Genomic DNA, 22074 nt, shown 5'->3' with positions numbered 1-22074 from the left:
AATAAGGCCTATGTTCATGTCAGGGGGAAAAAATTTAAATTAAATCAGACAGTAGAGATTCTGTTAAAATAGCCCTTTATATTACAGAAATGTTCATTTACATCTGTAAACGCAGGTTTCATCATGTGCTTCCAGAATCAACTCTTTTAAACAACAAATCTGAGATGCTGTCACGTCTGTGTACACCCTCTTCCTCTACCTCCCCCTCTCGAGTTATGGTTTCCTCTTTCTCAATTTTTCCTTGAACCACTTGTCCCATGTCCAGAAACACATTGTGCAACACACAGGCAGTCAGCACCACAGCTCTGGCTCGATCATAGTTTCCAATATCCAAATACCCGAGCCTCTGAAATCTGGCTCTCAGGTTGGCGACAGCCTGATCCAGGATGTGAAAATGCTCCTCCAGCGTCTTGTTGAAGAGCTCCTCTTTTGGTCCGTGACTTCCTGAGTATGGAGTTAAAATCTGAGCCGTGAGCGGGTAGCCGGCTCTGGCCACGAGGCAGGAACCAGAGGGCATCAGTTCAGGATGCTGTTTGAGTTTTTCTCTCAGAGCGCTTCCTCTGTCCAAGACTGATCCTTTACTGATTCTGCAGTGTAGGAACCGGCCCTTATAGTCACATACTAGCTGAAGGTTTAGCCAGGAGTCAGGATGGACCTCCTTTTTCATCCTCTTCACTTCAGACACTGCGCTCTCCACGTCATGTTTCCCTATTGGCAGGCGGATAGGGATGCGGGTGTGTCCCAACACTCCCAGGACCCGAGGGACACCTTGCTGCTCCACCTCCTGCTCCTTCTCCAGACTGAAAAGTGGGAAAAGGGTCTCTACAGCCTCTCTGCCTGGAGAATAAAGAGGAAATACATTAGGAAATAAAACATTGCACTGGTCATCTAACAAATCTCCCACAAACAACACAGATATCAACCCACCGAGTGGCCATCTGATGAGCGTCTCCTCCAGCATGTTGATACGTTCACAGAAAGAAAAGAAGATCCTGTGGATGTTTCCTTTCTCCAGGTGGAAGCGGCGGGACACGGAGCGGTAGCTGACGCGCTCAGAGAGCAGAGTGAGGGACAGCAGGACAGTGTGGGACAGGGATAAGCGAGCCCGTCCGGCCATCCGAGCCCTGGATTTAGAGTTTTGAAGCAGGTCTGCGATGTGCTGATGAGAGAAAAAAAGAAGAAAATTATGTTACAGTAGTCAACATAAGTCAGTCAGGAGATTCAACAGGTAGTTCGGGGTGAAATTCATCGTAATTCTATCACAGTGTGATCATAACCAGTCCTCGTGTTTATCTCAGACACTTTCAGGGTTGGATTATTTGTTCAGAAGAAGGGTCAGCTAGTAAACATTGAGCAAAGGTAGAAAATGTGAACATTTGGCCTGAAGATGTGTGGATATGTGTGAATGTACATGGTTATGACCGGCTGAGTCAGTGAATTCTTTAATGTCTACTCTTAAAACATACTTTTATAGGAAAGCCTTTTCTGATTTTAGATGATTTATTTATCTATTTTCCTTTAACGGTATTTTATTTCTGATTGTTCCTGCTTTTACCCCTGTGCCTTGTTATTTGTTTATTTTATTGTCTTTATGAAAGCACTTAGTAACTTGGTTTTGAAAAGTGCTCTATCAATAAAGATTATTAGTAGTAGTAGTAGTACTAGTACAGTGCTGGTGTATGTATTTCTGTATCCATGAAATGCTGTTGGTACCTTAGGACTGTTCTAACTTTGCCTGTATGTTCACTGTATTTAAACTTATTCTTAAATTTAGATAATTTCACTCAGTCTGTAATAAAAACACTTGATAATATACGTGCGATTAAGTAAAATTATCTTTCCCGCTTTGACAGATTTGTAAACTGATTAGAGTATCAGGTGTGTTCGTGGCCCACAGCACTACACTGCAGACAGTACCTGGACTGCAGCACTGTCCACGGGCCCCTGTGGTTCTCGGGGACCTGGTGTCTCCTCCTCGGGGGGGGCTGGATGTGGTGGTCTGTAACATGCGGGGCAGCACATTAGCTTGACTCTGCGGTATTTGTACGTATATGGCAGGAGGAGACTGGGTTTTGAGTTTTGCTATCAGGTCAGCCTCCAGGATCTCTTCCACCGACTGGTCCAGCCGCTGCTCCAGCTCAAGGGGCGACAGCGGCTGCCACTCCCGCTCCACCAGGTCCAGCACGGCTCTGGCCGCCGATAAAACACTCTCACTGACGTCCATTAGTCTCAGTGATGGCTAGACTATGTTCGCGTGGTCAGTGTTAAACCATATGTGTTAATTTCTTTATACAGGGGGAAGTGAATTAAGTTACTTGCGCGGACAGGATCGTTGCTGGCAAAATGCTAGCTTAGCCTGCTGCTGGCTAACGTGCGCTGCCTTCAAGTGCTGTCGGAAAGTTCGTATTAGCAACGAGCTCAACTTGTGTCAACGTTTGCAAAGTGTTGTTCACTAAATATTGAGGTTAGAGCTGAACATTTTCGTAGATAAGTACATTGTTCGACTGTCAGAAATGTAATAATTTATCAAGTAAACATCCTCTGGTTTCAGCCTCTCAAATCCCAAAATCTGTTGCTCATCTCTGTTGTCTATGATTGTAAATTAAATACAGCCAAGTTTAGTTATGATTTAGCGATTTGAAAACGTTAGCTTGGGTTTTATTGCTGAAACTCTTAATTGATTAGTTAAATATTGATTATTTTCTCAATCTTAAAAGTTACACATCTTCGCACAAGTTGCTGACTATTTTACTAGTTCAGTATAAGTTGATAAACACTAACAACCACAAACTTTAAGTTAATCCTAGAGATAGTGCAAACAATCACAAGGGATTGTTTGCATGTATACATTTTTTTAAAGATCTTACTCACCTGGCGGTCATTGCTTAGTTATTGTATGTGGCAATTACTGTATTTGTGCTTTAAGAAAACACAACACACTGAGATATCACCCGCTGTTTAAAAAAACAAAACAGTAATTGATTGGCTTCCTCCAACTGTGTATAAAATACCCTATTGTGTTCATGTTTACACAGCGATAGACTACAAAAGCGTTCAAAACACCACAGTGCACAAGGGTGAAAAACAATTGTTTTAATGTTAAGTCAGTTACAAGTGCAACTTTGATCATGTCCCACTGTTTAACAGCCTCAAATTGCAAATGTGGTAATGTCAACAATTTCATTCAGCACCCCAAGGTCGGAGTATACTTTCCTGTTGTAACAAATGTTGGATATTTGATAAAAATTGTAGTTTTCTAGATCATGAGACCCAGTGTTAAACTTTAATTTGACGTTTTGATGTGGAGAGGAGTTCATTTCTAATTCACCTTTAATTTTAGGATAATACTGTGTCTTACGGTATTAATGGTGTATAACAACACAAGTTGCAGCATGAACTAATCCTAAATGGATCATCCCAGTGATTCTGGGATGATGGGGAGTCAAATGTGCAGCCCACACAAGTACGGCTCAAAAGTACCTGTTGAACTTTAAACGGTTTAGGTTTACAACTCATCAGCATATCCAAGATGTCATGAGCTACAATCAAACATTGGAGAGGAAAGTTAGTCCCCACCTTTGTTAGTAATGTAAAAAAAAAAAAAAAATTCTCTATACTAATCAATTTTTGAATGCTGCTATGGCTGTCAGTCATTTTATTTTCAAACACCAGGTCCACGCCAGCGATACATGTGTTGTAGATACCCACGACTGAGTGCATTCAGTCATTCTGTGAGCAGCTACAATATCAAAACTACAGCCAAGTACCAAGAAATGTTCATCTTAATGCCTGATCGTCTTCCAACATGTGAATCTATTTTTTTTTTTTCTCCCCCCCCCGATCCTTATTGTTCAAAAGTTTTTGAAATACAGATATTAACTTAGAAATTCACAAACTCCTAGCTACTTTCGTAACACACATCCAGGCCAAAGACATGTTAAATCCTAGTAATAGTTTAATAAAGAAACACACAAACATAAAAGCCTAAAAATGTCACACCTTATCAACTCCCACCTTTAAGCCAGCAAAATAAAAAAAATACAAGCAAGGCAGCAATTACCTTACTCCAAATAAACACTAGAATTAATTAAATACGAGGTACAATTCTTTATGTTCAGCCTTTACCAATCCCATGGATGACTGACAGTGTTGTGACAAGTCCATCAGGTATCTCTGAAGGCTCTTGTGTGAAATTATCAATTTATCTAGCATGCGTTCACCAATTTCAGGACAAATGAACCACTTTGAAGCACCTGCCCTAAAATTTACAACAAGGGGAATCTGTGTTTGTAATTGTTTTTGCCCAGCTGAAGATCTGTCATCGGGAAGTGAGACTCACCCGCTGAGACATCGCTTCCCAAAATTCAAACCCCTGCCTTCCCCCCACCCCCGTGCATCCTCCCTCTGACCCCCCTGTGCGTCCCTCTCGTTTCCCCGCCCCCTCCCTCACTGTACAGCCTGCTCATTGGCTGTGCTGCCCGAGTCCTGGGGCTTCATGACGTCAGGGAGCTCTGGGGGAGTGGAGAAAGACTCGATCCTCAGCTGCTCAAATGAATCATCTGAGGACAGAGAGAGAGAGAGAGAGAGAACAGTGAAAAGCCAGAGAGAAGATACCTAATGCAAAGTAAATCAGAGCAGAAACTCTGAGCTAGCTGAGTTCAAAACAACCTACTGAGCGAAGCGAATGAATCTAGTCACGACTAGCCACGCCATCTTTAAAAAAAATAAAATAGTCTAAAATGGGGTTGCATAAAGGTTACAAACTACTTACCACTCAGACGGAAAGCTAATCCCACCGTGGCTGGGGCCTGAGGTCGGGCTGTTTGATTTGTGAAGCCACAATTTCCAAGAGTTTGACCGTCATTAAGCATTACATCATCCTGGGGGGAGTTTTAAAAAGATAAAAAAGTAGTGTAGAGGCAGCTGTTGAGTCACTACATTTTTATTTTTCATGTTACACAGTGTGCATTATTAGCCTTTTTATTCAGCTGGGGAACCTAACACATTAATGTACTTCATTGTAACGGGGAAAATAGGGGTTACCTATAAGTCCTTTATTAATCCTGTATGTCATTACCTTATGTACTTTGCTCCTAATTATGAGCAAATTCATGAAAATTATATTAGAATCCAATATTACCATACAGCAGTTCTGCTCATTGACTTGTAATATTCCACACATCTAATTCAACCAGACATATTAAAAGAGATACTAACTCAAACGGTATTAGAAATAATCACTGCAGCTACACACAGTATAATTGCCCACCCCTACACTCTCCTCAATCAGGTAGAGCTACAGCATGAATGAATTGTAATATTGCTCAGGTGGGTTTGAGGCGAGCAAGAACAACAACAAACCAAGAAGATGTTAGCTATATGTACATAGTCCACTAACTGGTTATTATAACAAAAACACATTTTATAGACAGCTCACAAAGGAATAGTGCAAAGTTTTGAGTAACACAGAATTGTATTACTTATACAGACGTATTTGTCATTGCAATATATTCCAAACAACTCTCCCAACGGAGAAGATACTGACATGGAAGATGGTAATTTACCTTATAAAGCCTCTGATCTTCAGGTGGCCTCTTTAAAATACCTTCCACAATGCGCTTCAGTTCATAGACTGTGGTGGACTCTTTGGCATCTGTGAAGATGGTAGTCTTGTGACGTCTGATCATTAGAAACACATCCTGAAATGAGATCATGTGACAGAGGAAAGAATGGAAATGAGATACTGATGACTTCCAAGAATATCCACATCAGTAAAACATCATTGATGTTCTTTCCTCAAGCATGATGCTTTAAAGCCCAAATCCATAGAGGCACATATCATCCTGAAACAACTCATTCATGTTGCGGTGTTTTAAAAATCAGGCTATCTCAAAGCTAGAACAACAAAGACTTTCATAAGATATGCTGCATCTATAATAAACACCCTGTTGTCTATTTTCCAAACCCATAAGCTACATGAAGGAATAAGGCTCCTTTTGGTGTAAAGACAAATAATTTAAAATCTACCTAGTTCTGGTCGTCTGTATGGTGAAACCTGCCTTCAGTAGACAGAAGCAGTTTCATTTGCAAATATTGATTAATTACAGCAACTTCAGTATACTTACCACACAACGATGCCCGGGACGAGGCCTGACACCAAGTTAATGACGAATTTGTTTTATTCTGTCCAACTATCTCATGTTAACGCAGATAAGCAATATAACCGATGTAAAAAGTATTAGGTCCAGTTGTACATGGATCCATTTTGGATGGAGATAAAGTTTCAAATTAAACTTGCAGCGATAAGCACTGCTGGCAAAAGATAAAGGAAACCAGTAACGTTAGTTTGCTTGTTGTTATGTACTCAAACTAACTACAGGGTTGAGCTGTGTGGCAGCGGTACTGGAGAAGCTGACAGTAGTTAGTTTGGGGAGTTCAACTAGTTGATAAATCGGGTTAGGTTTATAATAGAAGACCCAGCTCTACACCAATCTCTACACCAAGGCGTTTAATGATCCACGGTGCGGCAGCTGCTAGCTAGCGTCAGGACCACCTAGCTTAGCTGTGGCTACTGAGGTTCAACCAACAGGCCTCCAAGCTTCCACTCACTAAAGTCACTTTGTGGTAGAACCTGCCAAATGTTAAAAATAGTTAAATTACTATATTATTGACACCATTCCAGTATATTTTTAATCCAAGTTGTTTAATAGGTAATAACGTTAGTCGAGCTAATAAGTTACAGCAGCAACTGACTTAGCTTTTTCACGGCCAGCTAGCCATTTGATCAAAAGCAAAGTTTGTTGGTTGAGCTGTCACTCAGCCAATATTCATTTATATGCCATTTTGTCTGTACCCTTCTCCGCTAACCTTGCTATCGACATGGGCATTATAATGCAATGTTCAGCTAGCGTGAGCTACTGTGTTGTCGTTAACGCAGGGAAGCTAATCCACGATAGCAAGGGTTAGCTAAACAAAGACATCAGCTTTTGGATGGTCGCTTTTTAGTGACAAGCTTGGCTCAGATAGTGACAACAGACATTTTAACCATTAGAGAAAGGCTTAATTACTGAAGTAAGGGCTGGCTGGACAACAGATGATTACATTTTAAGCTGTTATCTGTTTTCCTCACTCACCATTTCTTGCGGTTGGTTGCACACAGAAAAAAAAAACCCACCTCCACTGCACAGCGGCAACTGTGAGATCACAGCAGCACCAAGAGCTGCGACTCCCAAGTCAGCCAGCAGATGGTGGCACCTTCTTCTTCACCGTCTTCTTCTATTAGTTCAATGGCGGATTGCAACCATGACTTATAAAGGTGCAAACCGCCACCTACTGTACCGGAGTATCAGTAGTGTTTTACACGTACGAGATTTTGCAGAAACAGATGCAAGTTATAAAATAATTATAGAACTACGTGTAAGAGAAAAACACAATGTGCATTTATATACATATAAAATTGAAAAAAAGATTAAAAGTTTTCTAAATATATATGTCAGTATGCGCAATATGTAAGTTTGTGGGGTGAAAAGTATCAGTGGGGATCCCGGCCTTTGTTAATAATGAGGCCATCTGCAGATGGAAGAAGCTGTTCTTGTGGCGGGAGGTTTGTGTCCTGATGGACTGCGGCCTCCTGCCGGAGAGTTACTGAAACAGTTTGTGTGAGTATCTAGCATAATTTATGTTAGATCAGACTACTTTACAACATAAAAAACAGCTAAAAAACAACAACTAAATCCTGTAATATTACCCTGGATCTTTCAGGTATTGCACAACAGTTTTCTTTGTCTCCTTTACATTTCCTTCCTGTCTGACTTATCTTTGGACTTGGCCGTATCCTCTCTACCCTACATTTCCTAAAACCGTATATGTTCTACACTTAGTGATTTTTCATTCCAAACATTCATCTGATTGACTTTTTAACTAATAAAAATGTTTTATTTAACCCTGTGTGGTTAAAACTGTCACCTCCTGTCTGTTCCTTCTAATCACATCCTGTGCATTGACTGATTTGTGCACAAAGTAATATTTATTTAATCTCTATCTCTATTATCCATGTCCCACCTGTCCTGCCATTTCATCATTTCTTTTTTGATTATCTTAGCTATTCCTTTACCAAAGGGTGCATTTATGACATAATTTGTCCTGGTTGATTTAATTTTTTAAGGTATTTTGTCTGCTTTCTCATTCTCTTTTATACCTACATGAGCAGGCATGCAGCAAAATCTTACATCTATCCGGAGCATCTGTAATCTTAACAAACTTCGATGGATTTCTAGCATTACATCTTCTCTATTGGATTTTACATTTACTCATTTGGCAGACGCTTTTATCCAAAGCGACTTACATTTGAGGAACAACATACAAGCATCATTATATTCTGAATACTGTAAAGGGCTGTTACAGAATCAACACAGTGCACCTCTCTGTCTGGTTCTTTTTTTAATGGTGAATTGCAGCCCAGCATTATCTCCAACTCCAACTGTAATCCACTGTGTCTTCTAAATAGGGGAAGTTAAAAAAAACAAATAGTTCTAAAGGTCTGTGTGTTTAATCCCTTTTAAATCCCATTCGTTCCTTTATATCTTTTATTTGCATATAGGACAAACAAAGATTGAAGGAATAGTTAAGTATGTTCCAGTCTAATCCTACTAATTACTCATCTGTCCCACTTTTCCCAAGTAATCTTCCCACTACTACATCTGAATCCTACGTTTGAATCTGAAATTGAATAATTAGAAGATGTAAGTAGGTTACAAAATCTCACAGTTGTATGTTGCAGCTCAGTATACCAGCACAATTCAACATAGAACATATTTGTTTAAGTATTTAGGTTTCTTGTGGAGTTTCATCCCTCCCTTTGTACAGTTCTGTACGATCAAAACCCTTTTAACAGCATTGAGCAGAGCTTACATGCATCAGACCAATTATAAACCACGTCTCCCTCCCTAGTGAACAAACAGGTGTTTCTTTTCACTGTGTGTGAGGACTTATTTTCTTTTACATTTGTCCATCTGTCACCAGTTAATTGTGACAGCTGAACTGACCACAGCTGAGACATACAAATCAAACCAGCTTAAGATATTTACAATGTGACATTTGTTGGGGCCAAACAAATGTGTTTTCTTACATCTGGAGAATAACATTTGTAGGCCGGGGCACCTCTGCAGCACTTCTTTATAATGCTGTTTTTACATTACATTTATTCATTTAAAACCTGGGACTCTCACACCAAAGGCGTGTGTCTTATCCACTACGCCATCACCACACCTACAGTTTCTGCAATTTCGATTAATTGTGCAGCCCTGTGTATGACACTGTAGCCTTGGACAGCTCGTCAGCAGGTGCTTGAAAAACTGTGAAAAAGTAAGAATTAAATAACAAAAATCTAAAACCATACTCACATACACAGACACACCTGTTATATTCCTTTAAAAAATATATATTTTGTTTAAAAATGTACTGAAAATGTCTATGATTAGTAGAAAACTTGACATACGCTCCTGAAACTCATAAGTTGTTCTGTTTAAAAATTTTTTATAAAGTACTCTCATTTTGTATTCTGTATGCATAATCAATTCTCATTATTTAAAGCATGTTTATTGACATGTTTTATATTTCATAGACATAAAACAATAGAAAACCATCAGGCACAACAGCCTTAAATTTGCCAAACTCAAATGCTTGGACTGTTTGCAGTACAGCTAATTAACAGTTGCCCAGGAAATCCCAGTTAAGGCCAACTTACAAAATACAAACAAATCCTGCACAATGCTGTATCTATCAGACTCATGGCTCAAGCCTAAACTACACCTTTCTTACCTGCAGGCCAGGACTTAGACCTGTATTTATGCATTTAGCATTTTGATAATTCATTGTCGTACAATGTTAACATCTGAAACACAATACTACATTCAAAAATATGATGGTCTTTTCCTGAGCTGATGGACAAAAAACAGGTAAAACTGAGAAAATGTATTTTTATGTGCTATACATGTTCAGTCAATAAAGAACTCATCATGGTCAGACTATTAGGGTTACCACGTTTCCACTGTGGCCATGAAGTACAGTCGAATTACAGCACTTTTGCTTCAGTGACCGAAAAATAACTCTTCTTCCCTGGTTTGTTAATAAAACTGATCCCAGTTTGATTTCCACATCAAATTACCTGAAAATTATAAAAACCGAGTGAGAAATTTGTAAATTACTGGAAATCACTTCATGAAAATACTAATACGATATCTATACAAATATTATAGAATATTATATTAAACAATTGTATTGTATTTACATAAAAAAATAAAATAAAATTCAACTCACCAAATAAACGTTAAATATCTATCTAACCACGAAAGCACTCTCTCGGATCTTGGAATAAGCATACTGTGGAACAGAGCGGAAAAAACACAAGAGTCACTTTACAGTAAATATGTATAAAAACGAAGCCTCAATTAAACTCAAATGTGCAAAACCTTCACTTACATTCAGGCCTCTGGGGGACTGGACAGGCTCCAGTCCCTTACAACAGAGTATTGAAAATGGCCTTTCCTTAGTCTTTGAATGTTCTTTGAAGCACAGACTGAACACCTTGGCAGGCAGGTAGACATCCCAGTCAGCTGCATGCTCCTCTATTAGATCACTTACCATCCTGTTGGGGAGCAGCAATTACAAAAGCATTAATATGTAGGCATGATGACAGAAGTTTCAATTATAGAAAACATTTATCAGCTTAAAAGGAGAAATTCACAGGAATAAATATGAATATTGTCTGGGAGTTTGACATTTGCACAGATAAGTATTTTTACTTCTACTTATGTATAGTATTTATTTGTAAATTTGTTAATTTTATTTTATTTCTTAATAATTTTTAACATACCTTAAGCATGCATACCAATAGCAATATTCACAGGAGTACAGACCTGTCAATCAGCTGCTGTGTGATCAAATCCACAGTGCCAGTCTGCTGATGATGGACAACAAGAGCGATGGTGACCTTTAGGTGATCTTTTAGTTCTCTGTTGATCTAGCATGGGGATGCATTCACACCACATATATAGGTGAGATACTGGCTGATTAGGACTCAATATTACGCCAATACATTATTATAAAACAAAATGTGCACTGTGTAGAGAGCTCAAATTTCACTCCCATTCCTTGCTAGGATCTGTCCCACTAGCATTTGTTACTCAGTGAAATTTCAGTCTTTTTGAAAAACTGAAACTTGCTTCAGGGTTTTCTGTACATATTCTAAAATACATGGGAGTCTACTGTTGTACTTAACAGTCAGATCCAAACATATGGTTATTTCATCCAAGATAACAACAAATCTTAAGCTCATTATGCTCCATTCACATCATACATTATTGATGATGATCGATATGGCACTAGATCCATTAAATTCAGTGTTAAAGGTTCAGTGTGTAAGTTTTAGTGGCATCTAGTGGTGAGGGTTGTGAATTGCAACCAGTGGCAAACGGTGCAATCACATGCTCCTCGGATGGAACGACTTTCCAAGTTGTGAAGTCGTTCTTCGGACTTCAATGTGTTCATGTGCTCTAATGTTGGAATAAGGAATCAACATGGACGTTACTATAAAGATATGTTGGATTAGCATTATTGGAGCATATAAACAACACAAAGACATCTAGTTCACTCTACATGGACAGCAAAATAATCATTATAACCATACTAAAAATGATATAATACGTAATTTTGCACGAATGAAAGTACTGCATACTTCTTTATGTCCCATGTACACTTTATTTCTATATTAGCAATAAAGATTTAAGGAGGAAAAAAAGATTCTGATCATTATCCCTTTCCAAGCAAGCCGGAGAAGCTACGGTGGCCAACACGCTCTGTCAAATCTTTTGCTAAATTACATGTGTGGGTCTCCATTTGTCCAATTTTCTCTTTTTTTCCCCCTCTTTTCTTACTTCTAATAAAACAGACTACTACTACTTACGTTACTTGTTCTTCTTCATACGTATTAAACGCAGTAATGAAACGCGCTCTGAAGAGCCATTTGACCATTTGGGCTACTGTAGAAACATGGCGGCGCAACATGGCCACATGCTTATAAGGGGACCCGCAGTGTATGTAGGTGGAAATGGCTCATTATGAGGTAATAAAAATATAATGGTTCATTATGTAAGGTCTTTATACACCACTGAAAACATAGTTATGGATAGTATATTGCAATAGATCCTCCTAGATATTACACACTGAACCTTCAAATGAACCTTCAATGACAGACTTTAGATGTTGTGAGGCATCTTTATTTTCAGGAACATCCATATTAAACCCCAAGTGGGATATGTCGGATTACAACTTGGATGTTGTTGTGAACTAGTAATTACAATAATCAGAATCAGAAGGAGCTTTATTGCCAAGTAGTGTTTTACACATACGAGGAATTTGCTGTAATTTGCTTACCTTAAGCTTTCTATAACTATGTGCGCAGTTCAATCAGCAATGCACTCACTTTGTGGACTATGTCATGAGGGAGTCTGGAGAGGATTCTGAACGGGTATCCAAAGTGGGCGATGATGTCCACAATGTGCTTCGCCACATGTGAAGGTAGGCACGACTCCATAGGCACAGCTTCCACCCACTTGGAGTAGTAGTCCGTGACACTCAAAATGTATTTGTGTCCGTTCAGTGTTTGTGGAAGCGGTCCTCTGACATCCAGACCAAGCCACTGCCAGGGCTCTTTCACCTGCCATCACATTATATTGTGCAGTAATACAATGTGATAGAAGTAATAAACCCAATCACTTAAATCCGTCGCAATACATTCAGGTAATCATACTGTATCTTACCTCTATCACGTTTTCAGGATCATTATATTCTGTCTATGAAAATGACAGAAGAGCACTCGATTAAAATACTCCATATAAAGATGCCAGAGTATAAAAGACAAAATATTTAGGTTTCAAATCATGATGGCTACTTACATTCACATTATCATCTGGAGCCCACTGAATATCCTGGTGGTACAGGTGAAAAATTACACAGACAGATTGGATATAAATATGAAATAAAAATAACAAAATATAAACGATAAAATCCTTTTGATTTGCCTAATGTAGTACCATAAATTATGGTAAAACTTAACATGGCACGTTGATTAGGAATTTGTATATTACAGATAATACCACTTACCCGTGGTACACAGTAATCTCCATGGAAGAAATGTGGAAATGACTCGATCTTCATCAGCCCTTCATCTACTATAATCCTCCATTTGTCAATTTTTTGGGGTTCTTTGTCTCTAAAAATAAAACCAGAAAAAAATCATGTACATCTGGTCAGCATGGTCCAAGAAAGGCCAGCTCTGTACGACACTGCAGACAAATAAACTTGGGATATCAGGTGAGATTCTTTTGTCAACCATTGTGGCTCCAAGGACTCTGTTTCAGTCGAGCGTGGAGGTTTGTATGTGGACGGTAGGGAGAAGGGCCATGTCCCTACCAATATTTGATCACTCTTGTTTGCATTATCTTTGGACTAATAGAGGTTACATCAAATGATTGGCTGACATACATGTGACTATTGCTTAGGTGTCGTTTCAGAACCATGGACAGCACTGAGTGAGTGAGAGAGAGAGAGAGAGAGAGAGAGAGAGCGCGCTGTAAGTCTTAAACAGCTGTTTCTACATGGCCTGCTGATTTTGACAGAGATCTTTTTAAAAATTGGAAAACACTTAAGGCTTGTGTCCATATAGGGTTTTTCTCTCGTAGGGGTTAAGGTTATTTTAGCACCATTCCAGAAATAATCTCCACCCATACTATTGGCTGAAAACGCATATCACATGATCATTCGTGTACACAGGGCATGCGAGTGGCGAGGTAAATAGGAAGCAGATTGTTTATTCTGCATTTCGTTGCTTAGTTGCAGAAAATACTACAAACAAAGTACAGCAATGGAAAAAAACAAAGTAAGTAAGACCAGAGATGTCTTTGCTTGGACTGACAATGTGGTTGAATTGTTACTGAAAGTAAAATGAGTATAAAGGTCCTTTCAGACACAATGACTACGGCACCACTGCGCTCTGTAACCATTTCTTTCCACCAGTAAAATTCTGGAGACTTGGGCTTCTAGGGATGACCACAATGATGAGATTTCAGTGTACTGCAAAAAACCTTGAACGCAAAATGCAGAAGTTGCCTTCATACACATTCCCAGCATTAAGTGGCCACTCTCACACCAAATTATTACTTCTTATAATCCCTGTCTATAGCAACATACCCAGCAGGCTCTTCGTCTGTCTGGCTGGGCTCTTTGTTCTGCTCGCTTCGTTTTGCTGTGGCAGGAGCAGGACTCGCCTGTGAGGCTTTAACACCAGGTAACTGGGTTCACAACACAGGGAAACAAAACGTGCATATGTTCAGAGGTTTTTACCGATAGAGGTTGTCAGCTACTAGTATACTGACGCTACCGTGCTAAAGTGAACAGCTTGAATAAACTTCAATTAACTTATGTTACTATCCTTGTCTTAAAATGACCACACATGACACCTGAATCACAGTTAAATGTCAACATAGTATGCTCTCACCTTGTATCTTTTACTTCTGGGGTTGACTGACACCTACACGAGGGGGACAGTGACAGCCATTTCATATTAGATCTTTATTTTAGAGAATTATAAAATAGATTTAGGGTTTTACTGTCATGCTCTGAAACTTTCTTTTTCCATGAATGAGGCAGCTGATGTTTTATTTTTAAATGATCCACTGACTACATACAAACAGAGCTGCAACGATAAGTCTCTTAACCGATGACTTGTCAACTATTAAATTAATAGCCAACTATTTCGATAACCGATTATCGTTCTGAGTAATTTTTCTAAGAAAAAAATTTCCAAATTCTCTGATTTCAGCTCAAATGGGAATATTTTCCTGTTTCTTTCCGCCTCTATGATAGTAAACTTATATCACTACTTAATATCATCGGGTTGTGGACAAAAGAAAACACTGATAGACATTTTTCAACATTTATGACTTTCTACAAACGAAACAACTAATCGATTAATCAATAATGAAAACAATCGTTAGTTGCAGCCCTACACACAAACCTTTCTTTTCTGTTCGTCGTCAGGGGATGTAAATATGGTGGGAACCGCATTTTCTGTAAGTTTCACACATTTGCCTGTACGGTCAATGTATTGTTCCTCAAAATGATTGACGCACAGCACAGAGAAGCGAGACGGGGTCCAGTCCTTCCACTTCATGTTGGTGAGCCATTTCTTGAGTTTTCGAGGATTATACAAGGGAAACCTGTAGCAGCACACAACACATCAAAACAGTCCTAACACGAATGTGTGCAATTCTTTCCTGTATAAAAGGTACACCAAAGTCACTAACTTTTATATATTAGTTCTCACTGACAATATTTGATAGTAAAACTAACTTTTCACTGCTGTTTTATTTTAAAAATCGCATGCACAAAGAACATATCTAACGACATTAATCTACTAAACGTTAGAAACGTTATTTCAGCTCTACGTCTTTGAAAGATGCTGAATGTTTTCTTAAATTTGCAGATATATATTATATAAAAATTAAGACAAGCTGGAAACACACAACGTTAACTCAGCCTGCAAAAACCAAGAAGTGGCTAATGATGTGATTCTTGTTCATGTTAGCTAGCTTGAGTTAACCACAAACCCGAATGATAAATGTTAATACTCACTTAAAAAACTTCACATCTGACTCGCCGGCGTTTTCGCATTGGTAGGCACATTTATATCTTCCCATTTGGTAGTGAATTTCGTAAAAGTCACAACTACACACTGTTTTTAGCTCTCAGAGTTGTTTGAGCAGTCAAGTTAGCAATAATACAACTTGAACATCCGGTCAAAACTTTCACAATAATAACCTCCTGACAAGTTTGAAAGCTTTAGAGTAACGAGGCGTAATCGGAAATTTACAATAATTATTTAGTATTCCGTAATATTTAGAAGTATATTTTGCTTGTCTTGTACGAAACCACGTTGACGTAAATATTCAACGGTATTTGTTGAGTATTTTCACTGGTCATAGACTCATTTTCAGTTATTGCCCAATACAATTTTGCTAACTTGACGCAACCGTTTTTCCAACGGATGGTTAATTCTTCTTCGTAGGTGCATTAATTGTACATGAGCGCCCCCTGATGGATAAAACATCGAAGGGCAGTGAGTTGTATTTATTGTTACACTTGTAGGTGGGTAAACACTCCCTTTCAAAGATCAGAGGAAAACTTAAATAGTCTAAATTATTTACAAATAAAATTTAATTAATTAATTAATAACATTTGCTAATTGTACATTGCACATTTTTTATTGCTCATAGTATGATTTGTTCAAATTCCTTGTTAATTATTAGTAATATTTTATTATGAAAACTTACATTTTTGATCTCTTTACTTTTTCTATATTTATGTTCATGTGTACTGTTAACCACCAATATATAGGCTACCAAAGCAAATTCCTCGTATGTGAAAATGAGCATAGCAATAAACCTGATTCTTATTTGCTCACTGACCGTCCAGCTTTGAATTTTAACATACCTGTAAAAATCTAAATATTCCCATACAAATATTGTTTTTTTTCTCTCTACTTGTATCATACCAAAAGATTGAATCAAAGAAGTGATACTTCAAAACATCACTGTTTAATTAAAAAATGTGATATAAACAATGCGAAATGGCTGCAGACGTCTCACAGCTCAGTTGCTTTTTGATTTCCACTCGACCCTCCATTCATCCCAGTCCAGTAGAGTTCGTTTTATGTCCCATCCTGCAGCTTCCACACCTGGATGAGCAAAATCATTTTTCTATTGATAAAAATTCACAAGAAAGAGATGATGATTTGTAGGTTAAAAAATTTTTGTGCACGCTCACCTTTGAGAAATGGATTGAAAATTTTGTCCATCAATTTGTGACTCTCATGCACCATTTCCCAGTGACCTTTGAAAAAAAAGTGTGTCTTGTGTTAAAGAGAGAAACCACCTCTATAAATGTAGTAAGTCAAAAAATGAATGGTGGTAAAGGCTCACTTTGCTGTTGTTGTGTAGGAGGTCCTCTGGAAGCTGGAGTACTCAACATGCTGCTGAGCCACAGAGCTTGGCACATTACTCTGATTTCATCATGTACTGATGCTTCTGGTCCCAAACACACACATATGCAACCTGAGCGGAAGACAAATGAGTTAAAAAACATTCATGTGTGTTAAATGGCTCTTAAACACACTGTTGTTCCGTGGAGGAAGATGACATACCATTTCGTACTCCTAATAGATAAGGCATGTTGTTTTTCTTCAAAGCCAAATTCAGTTCCTCCGGGCTACAAAATAAGCAAACTTATTAAAATGTGTTGAAATGTTATTGTGTGTAATTCTTCATCATATAAGCAAACGTGGTACATGAAATTACCTTTGTGCAACCTCCTGTAGCCTCACTCCAAGTTTGATTGGCACAGTTTTCCTAAACTCTGGGGGAAAAAACAGCAGAATCCATCATTTTGAATGCACAGAATTAACATATTACAACTGTGTCTCAACACTCCTGCTACTGGATGCAAGAAGACAGCAAAAATAAATTCATGATTCTTACCCAAGAAAACCGGTTCTCTCTGATTGGCCTCTAGTGGACCCAGGATCCGTCTGTCTCTCAGGTACTGCTGCAGTACGATAGAAAGCCGGGCCTCGTTGAAGGTTTCCATTACAACCGAACGCACAGCCTTGTAGTTGGCAAAGAGGTGGAGAATGGTGAAGAGGAAGAAGAGGCTGAGAGTCAATCTGAGGGGCAGAAAGAGAGAGGTGAAAGGAGGTTGACAACATTTAAGATGCAGACTCTTTGGATAAGTCCCTGTGTAAGATTCTTATGGTAATAACAATGGTAACACTCACATTGGATTATCAGTGACGAGGGGAATGAGTACCAAACTGATCAGCAGTCCAGCCAGATTCACTAAGGTCTCCTGTGGGAAATGAAAGGCATGATGAAGATAATGATTTTGCAGATTTCTATAGAGACTTATTATCAATTTAAACTCAGAAACCTGCAGCGAAAACAGCTGTTAGTAGGCGTTTTTTTAATGAAAACATTTAGACATGTGACTGTAGGAAAAGCACAGGTGTAAATAAGAAAATGAATGTAGATCATTTCCATTTCTCTGCTTCTGTTTCAGGGTCCTGGTATTGTTCATGCTGGCTCAGAGTGGCACTGTCAACACCTGTTGCTTTTCCCACTATGACAAGACAAAATGCCTGCTGTGAAAAAGTATAATGGGATATGCCACAGTTATATGTTATACACTTATAATTGCCATTATAACAACATGAATGGGTGGAGGAAATAGACCTCTGTATCACAACTGTGCACAATGTTATTTATCACAAGTACTCACACTGTTATCGTTCAAGAAAAAACAATAAAATGTACCTGACTGCCATCTTTGGCAGAGATGTCAGCCATGTTGTCTCTGCGAGCCTGGTGAACAGTCAGAGCAGCTCTGGTCGCTCCGCCTGCCACTCCAACAATGGACTGGACAAGAAAGACGCACATAATGTCAGCAAGTCAGCTAATATTTATCAATCAATACTTAGCAGCCATAAAACCTTAGGCTGATTAAGTGTTTAGTAGGTCAACAACAAAATAATTTATATAGCATCTCTATAAATGCAATTGATAGTGATAATAACAAATAAAGTGACTTGAAACAGTCATGCGGTCTGATTATCAGGCCAGGGGACAGTGGATCCTGGGCCTTTTGGCTTGTCTACTGTCTACTTCCCCTCCCGGTGGCCTCAACAACAAACAAAGAGTGATTTTGCCTTCTCAGATTGTTGTATTAGAATATTTTCAGGCTTTGCTCATAAATAATAAAAAAACATTAAAAGATAAAACATAATTTTGTATAGCACAAATGTGTTTGGGAACCACTAGTTTAAGCCTCTCTCTCCGGCCTTGGGTTTTTATAATTGCCATTTGCAATAATTTAATTTTATAACTAAATAAAAATTTTGATAATTCAATAATAATAATAATAATAATAATAATAATAATAATGATTTTTAAACAGTATACTGTGAAAGAAATTCTAAACTCAAGATTCACTTACTTAGTTACTAAGTATTTAGCTGCAGGAATGGCAAACTGAGTGAACTTAAAGTTTTACATTTACATCAGCTGACTTAAGTCTTTTAATGTTTTACTTTACCTTGAATATCCCTGCAGTGCACACAATCAGGGTGAAACAAGCAGGAGAGAATGGAGCCAATATTTCCATGAACATGGCAATGTCGTTGAGAACATCAGCAAAAAGTCTGGTAAGATATTAAAAGAAAGAACTTAACACATGTTTTAGGATAACGTCTAAAAATGTAGCACCTGTACACTGTGCATACCTCCATTTTTTGGCCTCAGAGTCCAGTTTGCTCCTGGAACAAAGACAAAAAAAATAACATTAAAAATATAAGGGACAAATAGAGATAATCTATATAGTGGATAAAAGCTCCCAAAACCTTTACTGGACTGAAAGAACAACATGAACATGAAACATGAGCCTACCCTTTCCTCCAAGCGAAGAGGATTCTTCCCAACATGCCAGTTCCATCTGCAGGGGAAAACATGAGTTTAACAGCGGCACTCATGCAAGAGTAATGAAAATGTATTGTACATTTTAAGGGATCACCTCTTAGTAACCAGGTGACTGTGGCTGCAGCTACTGTTGCCTCTTGGTTTCCAACACCGACACCTTTGAGAGAGGCCTGAGTGGCTAGAGTCCCTGACAGAGAGCTGGAGAAAGCCTGAGAGATAAAAAGAGAAAGAAGAGTGTGGCTGGAGAGTTTCAATCTGATGGTGATGTTGATCTGAATAGTTATGGTGTATCATATACTATACCTGCACAGTATCCCACAACTGGTACTGCAGGTAATCGTTACTGACACTCTCTGGATAGCCTTGAGGCAGAAAGACACTCTGAAATAAAATGATAAAATGTAAAAGTTGAAGGAGGGAGTGTACGAGCAGTCAACGCTACATGGAAACACTGTCATGTAAATCCTTACTTTAAAAACTCCAACAATAGAGTTTCCACTTGATTCACCTTCACTCCCATCTCTTCTCCTCTCCATCACTCCGTCCTTTCCAAAATACTTCCAGGACTCTGCACTGCCATATCTCTCTGTGGCCAAAACTGCAGCTTTATCTTTCTCCATTTAAGGCTGTTAGGAGAGACAAACACAATTGAGCTGAGGAAACTAACACTAAACTAATACTACAGTTTGAAATGCACCGGAATATATTTAAATTAAGTCCATTTTGGCGCAGTATAGTATAAAACTGGACACATCCTACGTGTCGTCCTCTCCTTTCGTGTTTTCTTTGCAGCACTTCCGTGATTTCTTTCCGCCTTTACAGTCTGGACACTCCTGATTGGTTGATTGGGAGTTTAAGGCTGTGCTTAGATTGATGGACACAACAAACCACCAATAATCAGAGGGAAGGAGAGATTCATGACATTCATTGGCTTCACAAAACAAAACTACTGATATTTATAGAAATGTGTATAGAAAAAAAACATTTTTAAAAAATAACTGTCATTCAAGAGAGCATTATTGTCATTGTCTCTCACAACAAAATCACAGTAAAACAACATAACAGTATAGTATATAGATGACAAAATATATCAAAGTACGAAAATACACATAAAACAGGGAGAGGGATAGACAAAAAAAAGTTAAAATAAATTAAAACAGACTAAATTAGATGTAAAAAAACTCTAGACAATGTGTAGTATCTTAGCTTAGAGTGTTAGCATGCATACAGTTTGGGGATGTCATTCATTTTGCATGTATTTGTGATTAAGTACGTAATTACAATTCATCCTCTGGGCACCATCAATGTTTGGGCCAGATTTCACAGCAGTCCATCCAATAGTTGTCAAGACATTTCCCTAAAAAAATATAAGAAAAGTTAACCTCATGGTGGCTCTAGAGGAAAAGTTAGAGGATCACCAAAGTCAGTGGAATACATTCTTGGAAACATGAATGTTTTTTCCAGATTTCATGGCAATCCATCCAATTGTTGAGCAACACTGCTACCATTATTAGATATACCATTGTTAAACAAATGCGCTGTCTGCTGCAGGTGTCACCAGAAGGCCTATAAAAACAATAATTATTGTACTGTATATTGTAAACCTACTTCACTTCCTCCCCACCATTCAAAACATGCAGGTAGGTTAATTAGTGACTCTAAATTGCCCTTAGGTGTGATTGTGAGTGTATGGTTGTTTGTCTTTATGTGTCAGCCCTGTAGTGACCAGGCAACCGGTCCAGGGTGTACCCCTTCTCTCGCCCAATGTCAGCTGAGACTGGCTCCAGCTTCTCCATGACCCTGCACAGATTAGCGGTTATAGATGATGGGTGGTTACATGGATATTGTAAATGTATTGTACTTCATCTGTTTGCATATTACACATTTGTTATATTCCAAAACAAATCCAACTGTAGGATGGAGTGGGATGTGGGATGTGATAAGGAGAGAATGGAGGAGTACAGTTTTTGAGCATTAGTCATTTAGGTGACAGCCCTGGGGAAGAAGTGGATGTTCCTGCTGGAAGATCAAAGACATGATTGCTAGCACAAGTCAAGGACCTGACCTGCTGATGTTTGTGACCTTCTTTGAACATCCTGTTAGGCCAGTTTGTCATTTCTACTGTTAGACACAACACTGAATGGATCACAACCAGAGTAGGAGCTTGAAACTCAGAGGTTTGAGCTGTATCCACAGTTTAATGTAAGCAGTTTTGTCCAGTCTGTTCCACTACCTTAAACAGAGGAATTCACCTGACAGCATGAATAACAACCAGTAAATGGTGCAGACACGGGGTCAACGACTGAACATAAAAACATAGCAGATCCCTCCTGTGCTCTTTTTCGCCATGGGGAAAGATTATTCAGCTGTCTATGAGTGTCGAGTGGATGGCGTTGGCTCTGAAAAATGCAGTTAGGTAGTCATTAATCGCTGAGTTGAGGGGGAGTAAATATTTCTTATCTCTGGGTCACAGAGCAGAGGGATGGCAGGAGAC

The 22074-nt window shown here is 38.7% G+C and overlaps 4 protein-coding genes across 7 annotated transcripts; all 4 read right to left on the bottom strand.

Annotated features, from left to right (window-relative positions):
• Positions 1-58: 58 nt before the first annotated feature.
• Positions 59-2967, bottom strand: LOC119893767. The gene is given in 4 exon segments (XM_038706105.1): positions 59-837; positions 928-1159; positions 1918-1987; positions 1989-2967. Coding segments are annotated over 4 exon segments (1254 nt in total). The 5' UTR covers positions 2225-2967; the 3' UTR covers positions 59-121.
• Positions 2968-3078: 111 nt separating this feature from the next.
• Positions 3079-7282, bottom strand: elob (elongin B). Of its 2 annotated transcripts, none has more exons than XM_038706126.1 (4): positions 7134-7282; positions 5565-5699; positions 4772-4880; positions 3079-4559 (listed from the first exon to the last, which is right to left on the bottom strand). In XM_038706126.1, the coding sequence occupies exons 1-4, from the start codon at positions 7134-7136 to the stop codon at positions 4447-4449; spliced, it is 360 nt and encodes a 119-aa protein (XP_038562054.1). In that variant the 5' UTR covers positions 7137-7282; the 3' UTR covers positions 3079-4446. The 2 variants fall into 2 exon arrangements, with proteins under 2 accessions (XP_038562054.1, XP_038562062.1); XM_038706134.1 differs by having other exon boundaries at positions 7175-7242.
• A 2296-nt stretch (positions 7283-9578) lies between these two features.
• On the bottom strand, positions 9579-16484 carry zgc:153292 (uncharacterized protein LOC100003014 homolog). 2 transcript variants are annotated; one of them, XM_038706073.1, is made up of 12 exons: positions 15691-16267; positions 15074-15275; positions 14555-14587; positions 14248-14348; positions 13162-13270; positions 12954-12986; positions 12819-12851; positions 12482-12715; positions 10917-11020; positions 10480-10645; positions 10318-10380; positions 9579-10165 (listed from the first exon to the last, which is right to left on the bottom strand). In XM_038706073.1, the coding sequence occupies exons 1-11, from the start codon at positions 15753-15755 to the stop codon at positions 10336-10338; spliced, it is 1125 nt and encodes a 374-aa protein (XP_038562001.1). In that variant the 5' UTR covers positions 15756-16267; the 3' UTR covers positions 9579-10165; positions 10318-10335. The 2 variants fall into 2 exon arrangements, with proteins under 2 accessions (XP_038562001.1, XP_038562008.1); XM_038706080.1 differs by lacking the exon at positions 14555-14587 and having other exon boundaries at positions 15691-16484.
• A 148-nt stretch (positions 16485-16632) lies between these two features.
• Positions 16633-20389, bottom strand: rusf1 (RUS family member 1). 2 transcript variants are annotated; one of them, XM_038706054.1, is made up of 14 exons: positions 20051-20389; positions 19884-19961; positions 19675-19789; positions 19551-19596; positions 19388-19420; positions 19201-19306; positions 18423-18524; positions 17888-17958; positions 17592-17776; positions 17412-17469; positions 17258-17322; positions 17037-17168; positions 16882-16947; positions 16633-16792 (listed from the first exon to the last, which is right to left on the bottom strand). In XM_038706054.1, exons 1-14 carry the CDS (start codon positions 20198-20200, stop codon positions 16707-16709), a joined length of 1293 nt encoding a protein of 430 aa, XP_038561982.1. In that variant the 5' UTR covers positions 20201-20389; the 3' UTR covers positions 16633-16706. The 2 variants fall into 2 exon arrangements, with proteins under 2 accessions (XP_038561982.1, XP_038561990.1); XM_038706062.1 differs by having other exon boundaries at positions 20089-20389.
• Between the last annotated feature and the right edge of the window lie 1685 nt (positions 20390-22074).

This window comes from Micropterus salmoides, unplaced genomic scaffold (genome assembly GCF_014851395.1).
Source record: "Micropterus salmoides isolate LMB-PRFRI ecotype aquatic unplaced genomic scaffold, ASM1485139v1 Ms_hic_scaffold_10, whole genome shotgun sequence".
Taxonomy (NCBI): Eukaryota; Metazoa; Chordata; class Actinopteri; order Centrarchiformes; family Centrarchidae; genus Micropterus; species Micropterus salmoides.
The sequence above is the reverse complement of the archived record's forward strand: the minus strand, read 5'-3'. Positions and strand labels throughout refer to the sequence as shown.